At 37.3% G+C, this 8,010-nt stretch overlaps 1 protein-coding gene across 1 annotated transcript; it reads right to left on the bottom strand.

Annotated features, from left to right (window-relative positions):
* Window positions 1-2,221: 2,221 nt before the first annotated feature.
* Window positions 2,222-7,054, bottom strand: LOC113140023 (5-hydroxytryptamine receptor 3A-like). Its single transcript, XM_026323739.1, has 9 exons — window positions 7,000-7,054; window positions 6,123-6,286; window positions 5,908-5,952; window positions 5,635-5,744; window positions 4,826-4,995; window positions 4,467-4,627; window positions 3,660-3,870; window positions 2,948-3,241; window positions 2,222-2,433 (listed from the first exon to the last, which is right to left on the bottom strand). Exons 1-9 carry the CDS (start codon window positions 7,052-7,054, stop codon window positions 2,222-2,224), a joined length of 1,422 nt encoding a protein of 473 aa, XP_026179524.1.
* Window positions 7,055-8,010: the final 956 nt, after the last annotated feature.

Below are 8,010 nucleotides of genomic sequence, written 5' to 3'. Positions count from 1 at the left end.
GTGATAGAAGAAACATGATATTTATGTGTCTGGAATATTTCTGAGAACTCAGCTCTGCTTTTGGAGTCAGACACTGTCACACATTTAAAAACATTTGTAAGTTGTAACTAAGGCTTTAGTGTTTAATGAGCATCAGCCAGACGACATTAGCTTGTCAGTTTTTGTATATCTCTCTATTGTCAATAATTTAAAAAAAGCAAAAAAAAACAAAAAAACAAAAAAACAAAATAAAGTCATTACTTACCACTTATGAATTCTTTATAAATGGTGCCTTTGTAAAAGTATATGACTGTAATTGTGTCTTACCTGGTTTTCTTTTCAAAAATACAAGCTGGGAATTATAATTCAAATAATGAGAATAAGAACTTAAACAGCATTTACTGTTTTTCTAAGACCTATGTTTCACACACAGGTCTTAGAAAAACTAATTGTCAGACATGCATCACACTTTTCATTTCCATTCAATTTATTTGTATAGCGCCAAATCACAATACAATCACCTCAGGGCACTTTACAAAAACCCAACAAATCCTTTATGAGCACTTTTAAAGGAACTGCAGACTCGTTAGTCTGTGCCCTGTTTGTCTTTAGTTTCATATACTGGTTATTCTATTTGTATAAAGAGAGAAAGACAATAGTATTAACTGGATTTCACTTTAGTTTCTAGTTCACTCTTTTCTGACAGTAATCAAACTTAGTCATTAGTATTTGGTGGAAAGTCAAAGCGTCTTCAGCCTTACCGTGAAGCAGCATGACACACATGAAGATGAGCCCAGTGAAGTTCATCTCTGTCATTTTTGCTTTTCTAAACGTGTCAAGTGCCTCAGACTCCAAAAGAAAAAACGTCAACAATCCCCATCAGATCAAGAAGCTTTTCCAAAGCAGCATGAATGTGTCAGGATTTGGATCAAATGTCTTCCCTCCTCCAGAAGCTGATACTGACTCCACAGTTTGGTGAATGATACCAAGACCTCCAGTAAACTTTGGAAATGTTTATTAGGGGCGCGATGAAACCACGTGCATCTAGATATTTAGCGTAGAGTTGTAAAGCTGTCTCGCGATATCGGAAAGTAAAACGGCTGCGTCAGTCAAGCGTTTTGCAGCGTCGCGTGTTCACACTTCCCGCACAAGTTTGCGTAAATAAAAGCGCTTTGTGTGTTGATTCTGCAGGTGAAAAGGAAATATACTGTCCAGAACAACAACAGGGTCTCAAAAGCTGTGGCGGTCAAACAAGTCATCTATAAAAACCGGGTCGCTATAATTAAAAAAAGAGAAAAAATGACTACCGCATGAATGATTATACATTAGATGTTTGTTACAGCTACAATAACAACAGGCATCCCTAAATGACTGGCAATATATTTTAGTATTTTAATGAGGATAATTAAAATGATGCAACATATTTACAGAAGATCATGCAAAACACATTAATTCGTAATAGGAACTAACTGACACTAGGATTGTTGTCTTTTTTCAGCATATGATAATTTATACTCAAAATAGAACTGATGTGACATTCATTACAAGATGATTAGTTCAAACCTTTCCCAATCCATCTGCATTATTTTTTGGTTTTGTCACTTTCAGACTTGAAGATTTATTTAAAGTGTCTCATCTCATTCTCATAAACCCAGTATTGTATATATTGTCTTGTCTTGTGAGCTAAGAGCATCATCACACCCTCTAGTATTTGGTATGCAAAAGCGTGTCACAGTCATGTATTTGCATGAGTGCTTGTACAACAGATGTATTTTGTGACAGATGTGGAGAAAACAGGAGACCGGATAATCGTTCCTAACTACAAGTGGTAGGAGTGATAGAGAATAATCCTTTAGAAGCATTTTTAGGTAGAAATCTTAACGGCTAAGATTCACCAATACTAGAACTAATGTTTTAGCCGAATTAGCACGCACACAACCTGTGGATAGAACTTTATCCAGAAAACTCATTTGTGAATAAAAACAGAAAGAGTAAATATTGTTGTTGGTGTTGAGAATGATAATCATAGTGATGATTAATATTATATAGTCAATGAATTAACTATTTTGTCCATCCTCCAATACATCAAAACCATTAGCATTACATGTTCATTAGTATTTTCTTGGTAAATCCAACTTAAACATTACAGAAACATTTAAAAAATTGCTTTTAAATTTAAAGACCTCGATATCTTTTGAATTGACAGAGAAACAATCCCAGCCATGGACCAGCCTTTGCCCAGTTAGGAGTGGCTGATCCATACACACCACATGCAAATAATGACCAGGGCATAGCAGGAAATGAGCAGCAGATAGATGCGGAAGAGCAGGTAGTCGAGGACATAGCCTACATGGCACCACTGTTCCTGCAGCTCGTTCTCCTTCTGCAGTGAGTTAAGATGGGCATGAAGGTCACCCAGGTACTGACAGATTTGCTGCAATTCAGGCAGAGCAGCTATAGTTGGGAGGGGAACAGTGATAGGAGAGATCACAGTTACAGAGCACACCAGGTTAAAATGATCAGTGCCCCAAAATCAGGGCCAGCAAAAATGTGTTTACACATCACTAAACAAAATCAGGTTTCAATACATAAACCAAACAACAAATAGTGTCCTCTGTGGTCCCCAACTCTTAAGGGCCCCTGTGTCACTTGTTTTCCAGCTATCCCTGCTCTACATACTACCCCCCCCCCCCTTCTACCTCCATCTGAGATGGTATCTTCCAGCTTCTAATTGACTGAACACACCTGATCCAGGTAATCAGCAGTGGGTGGGGCAGGGATAATTGGAAAACAAGCAGGGCCCTTAGTGGCCCTTGAGGACCAGGGCTGGCCACTCCTGGCCTGGGGAAAAAAAAAAAAAAAAAGAAGTGTAATTGACCTGAAACCTGATTAGATTGGTAGATTTTCTTTTAATAAATGACCTTAAATATTTCAAAATCACGTCACTGAGGATGTTTCTGCTGATTACCTCTGGTGGTGGTTGAATGCTCGGCAGGTGTCTGGCTGGCTGGCTGGATAATGTATGGACTTGAGCTGCTATTTGTGTTTTCGTGTTTGTCTTTCTGCGGTACAGAAGGGTGAAGCTGGGCGTCTTCTGGCCAGCGATAGCAGATGAGGTTGGCTATGTGTTTGAGGATAACCACCCTCACCCAGTTTGGAACCTCTTGATATTTCATGGAGCTGTGGTGGAGGACATTGGTGATGATGACTGTCTCTAGCAGACTGATGACCATAAGGGCCAGACACACAGAGAAATAGATACCTAGATGGAAAAATATATTAAGAGATTAAAGAATACACATCAAAGAAGTATGTTCTATTGATGCAGAAACAAACCCACTTTCAGTGTGTGTTAGGAACAGAAATATAAAGTTTTCTCCGCAGAATAAGTTTATATGATCTCTGGTTTAACTATTGAATTATTTGTGTCCATGGTCCACAGATAATAGTTCAAGTGCACAGGTTTCTTCACCAGTATAGGAATCAAACTAATGTTTTAATCAGTAATACACCGATGTTCTCAAAAACTCTAAAATTAAAATTTGCAATTAGCAAAAATTGCACATTATGGTGAGCATTTGCAGACTACCATAGAATAGTTTTGCAAATTTTTGTCATTCCCAGGCCAGATAATCTCTCCAGTGCCTTCTGGGTCTTTTTAGTATACAGTCTCCTCTGACCTATGATGGGTGTGCCATTTGCTGTGCTGGGCAGCAGGTCATTCATGATAAGCAGAAACACTGTGTAGCCCAGGATAAGGGTCATCTTGAAGGAGGCACGGTCGACGCTGTGGGGAGGCAGGTAGAAGGACAGGATATCAATGAGCATGAGGAATGAACTGGGAATGAGCAGGTTGACCACGTACAGCACTGGACGCCGCTTTATGACCACCTGGAGAACAACACACACAATTTAAATGCACCTTTGTGGATATGTAATTCATTATAGATATTCAAAAAGTGAGTGGTGCTTTTATGAAAAAAGTAAAGTGAAGGGAGGGAAATATCTGTCTCTTTAGCTGCTAAATACTCTGTTATGTTTGTGGCTATCTGTTGTCTGCTGCTGAGCAGGAAGCATACATAAGGTTTTTACTGCTTGAAAATGACATTATAAAAAAGTGAGAGTGTGCCAAAATCATAAAGTTATGGTTGGACAGCTCCAAAACATCAATGAGAGCTGCAGCTTTGTTGTTTCACCATAAGTGACCCCTTTTCACATGATTTCACTTTAAAGGGAGAATTAGGCATTTGGGGAAAGGAAATCAAGACTACCCTTAATCTAAGCAGGTGAGTTTACCTTGGAACAAACGTTTATATGTATAACCCATATTCAGTACATTGAAAAGAATGCAAATAGGTATAGTTCCCCAAATTTGTGTGACATAAGTCATTTTTGTTGCCATGTTGTATGATATCCAAGTGTTTTATTTATTTCTATGTTTTACAGACATAACAATAATAAACACTGAATAAAATGGTTTCTCTCACCCAGAAAGTTATGATGTCCCACTCATCAATCCCAAACTGGAGGATGGAGGTCTCTCCCAGTATGTCCACCAGCTCCCATTCTCCACTGGCTTCCAGGTAACGCTTTGAGTTTCCAGACATCTCTTTAAAGGTTAGGGCTGGACTGACCCTCACATCTCTGACTGTGTACAAAAAGAGAGAGGGTAAGCTGACCACAGAGCTTTTTTAGTACGTTCTAAATAAGTTAGCTTAGTGACTTACATAATTATTTCTTTTATTCTCTTTATTTCCACTTTTTAAATTCCCCTCAAAGGACCAACAATGTAACAGACTGCAGTCTTGCAGTTTTGTGTGTAAATGTTACAGAAGTCTTTTCTTACTGGTGTGCATGTAGGAACCAAATGTAAATGTGCAGTTTTGCACGTCAAAAGGGAAACTGAAGATCTCCAGGTTGCAGGAAGACACAAGCCGCAACATCCTGTCCCAGCGGATGTGGCCTGTATGGTTGACGTAGACATAAGGACATGCTTGGGAAACATCATCATCCACGCTGGAAGAATTGGCATTGCAGAAGTCAGCATGAAATAACAGAAACACAGCAAAACACACGGAGTTCAGATTTAGACCCATGTGGGAAATCAAAAAGCTGAAGTTCATAAATTTTGCAGCCATGTTTTAAACATGTTTTTACAGTGAAAATAATCACACACTGAAAAATAAATTAGTTAAACATGAATCAATAGCTCTAATTTGCCCTAGTATCTGGCACTTAACTGGAGAGCATGTGGCTGATGATGGACGTCTTTATCCTGAACTGTCATATGGTGAACAGCACATTTGGTGACTGTGAATGTTAATTTCCACAATTGTCGATGTGCTAGGTAGTATCACAGTTTAGATGAGACTCGAGGGTCCCAGACCCTTTTAGTAATTCTGACTCAGACAGACTGATGCAATCTCCTCTGTCCAGATCTACAGTAGCTTCACACCTCTGGGGTATTAGTGGCAACTATTCAGAGTGCAGATTCCAGCTATAATGTTTATAGTGTCCATTTCTCACTGTTGGTGAGTTGGTGTGATCCATGAACCGGTAACTTTATTCTCTTTTACTGAGGATTTTCTCTCATAGGCACCTTACAGGACTTGATCCCAAGATCTAGCTGAATGAAAAAAGAACTGGAGAACTTACAACTCATACACAATGATGTCTGGAGACCACAGCTGCTTCACAGGGAGTGAAATCCTAGTGACTCCATCACACTCATCAGGGTCCCAAACCAGGAACTCATGCTGCCAGTACTACAGTGAGATAATGGGAAATAATGTATTGTTAAACATCCAGTGTAAAATACTTGCTTGCCTGTCATTTTATAATTTCTACATTGTTGCTGTGATCATACACATATGATACACTTCTCAATTAGTTTACATTATTATGTCTTTATATAACGTGCTTACTTACCAATCTCAACCACAGGAAAGTAGTAAGTATCTGGGTCTTCTCATTCTAAAATAAAGTACACAACAAGTAAAATCATATATGAAGCTAATTACTACCTCTTAAACCAGGTTAGAGTTAATCCAAAAAATGCAATGTTTTATAACATTACACATAATATTTATTCCTGCAACTATCCGGCAATCTCCATTAAAGCTGAAGTTAACTAAGAATCTCACCACCCCCAAGACAGCATACAATGTGAAGGAGATGTTAGTTATGGTGGGGTTGCTGAGGTTCACTGCCGGTCTGAAGGACTGTCGTTCAAACACATTCTGCATGGACTCATAGGTTGGCCCGCTGTGGCCTTCTTTACATATCAGTTTACTGTAACACAGAGACACTGCCCACAGGGAAGGAAAGTTTAGAACAATACTGACTTGTGCTTTATTATTATACCTCAGTTGCACTTTCTAATTATCAATGATTTTTAGAATTTAAGAACTTTTATAAATATAATGCTTTTATATATTACCACTTTGCTTACAAACAGTTCAAATATAACAAAACTATGATAACATTTTGGTGATCAAGTTAACAAGCTACTAAATTATTTTGACATGGAAGAGAAAATAAAAACATTAACTAAGTACTGCATAATTACACTGGAAGCCAGACAGCCTGAGTAATGTTGATATTCATGTTAAGTTCATGTTACGTAGACAGGTCATCCTTTAATTACAAATTTTTCAAAAAGTAAAATAATGTGACTAGCCACTTCAATAAGACTTCTTTTATTGTGATTTCAAAAAGTGAAATATGGTGGCTAGAAATACGTCAGTTTTTTTTTTTTTAGCAGGTTCTCCCTTTATAGATGGTTGCATGCAATAATAAGATAACATCAGAATTTTCAATATCATCACACTGTAAGGATAATTTTAATCTAAAACAGCCAGAATTAACGTCTAAAATAATTACTGCTAAAATAATATCAGCACTGCTTAGTAATACATTATATATATTTTCAATATCAGGAGTAGGAGAGAAAACAGAGAAAACATTTCATTTGCAGAGCTAAACACTTCAAACAATAAAGTAGTTAAAGTAGGTTATTACCTGAAATTAAGAGTAAACATGAGATGATACTGATATTCTGCTGAGATGGACTCATGCTGGATGTTTCTGATGGATCAAATATCTTCTACAACCTCTCGACTAATCATGTGAAAAGAAAAGAAAGCTCCTGCTGGCAGTGTATTTGCACACACACTTGTTTTTTCCCTCTGACCAGACACTGTAACACTAATTCTCTAGAGACTTACCCTATGTGACTAACACCAACCTATAATATTAAAAACTCAAAACCAAGGTAAACAACTATCACATGCAGACTCACTAGAAACAGAAAACAACAAAAACAATGCTAAGTTCACATAATCATATATAGTACATTTAGTTGTACTTTGTGTTAAAAGTGTGGATACATTTTCATTCAATACTACGATTAAGGTAAAAAAACCCCAGAATTTTTAAAACTTTTATTTCACAAGTAAGTGCACAAACATTTCTATTTTTCTATTCAGGCCTCATAAATAAATATAAATGAATAGAGTTGCAAAATGAATAGAGTTGCAAAATACACAAATCTATGGTGGTTCCTGAGTACACACAGGACAAACATAGGACTTGTTGTTCCACACCTTCGGTAACCACTCACCCATTTTATTTTTCAACACCTTCACCTATGGCAGTAACAGCCTTATACTTATTTTTGGCTTCAGCCTGATTTAGACACCTATGAGTCAGTGTTATAACCCAGCTTTCAAGGGTAGAGAATATAAAACCAGATGGATTTCGGTAATGTTATTTATTGGAGGATTGATTATTTTATAGTTTTACAAATGACAACAAAACAGACAGACTATGAAAAAAATGTTTTGTGACATTAATTATATAATTAAAACCTACAGATGATTCCTAACTAACTTTTTGTCGGAGTTCCTACCAACCTAAAGTAGCTTGTTCTACTAGAGTACTACTAGAGAGCTCTTTAATTTATGATTTCTAAGAATGTCTAGAGTTGGAAAAAACATCAGGCTTGTACGTTGGAAATGTGGCCCTGGACTT

This window comes from Mastacembelus armatus, chromosome 4, assembly GCF_900324485.2.
Source record: "Mastacembelus armatus chromosome 4, fMasArm1.2, whole genome shotgun sequence".
In the NCBI taxonomy this organism is placed as follows: domain Eukaryota; kingdom Metazoa; phylum Chordata; class Actinopteri; order Synbranchiformes; family Mastacembelidae; genus Mastacembelus; species Mastacembelus armatus.
Note: the sequence above shows the minus strand (reverse complement) of the source record. Positions and strands in the feature narration are given on the sequence as shown.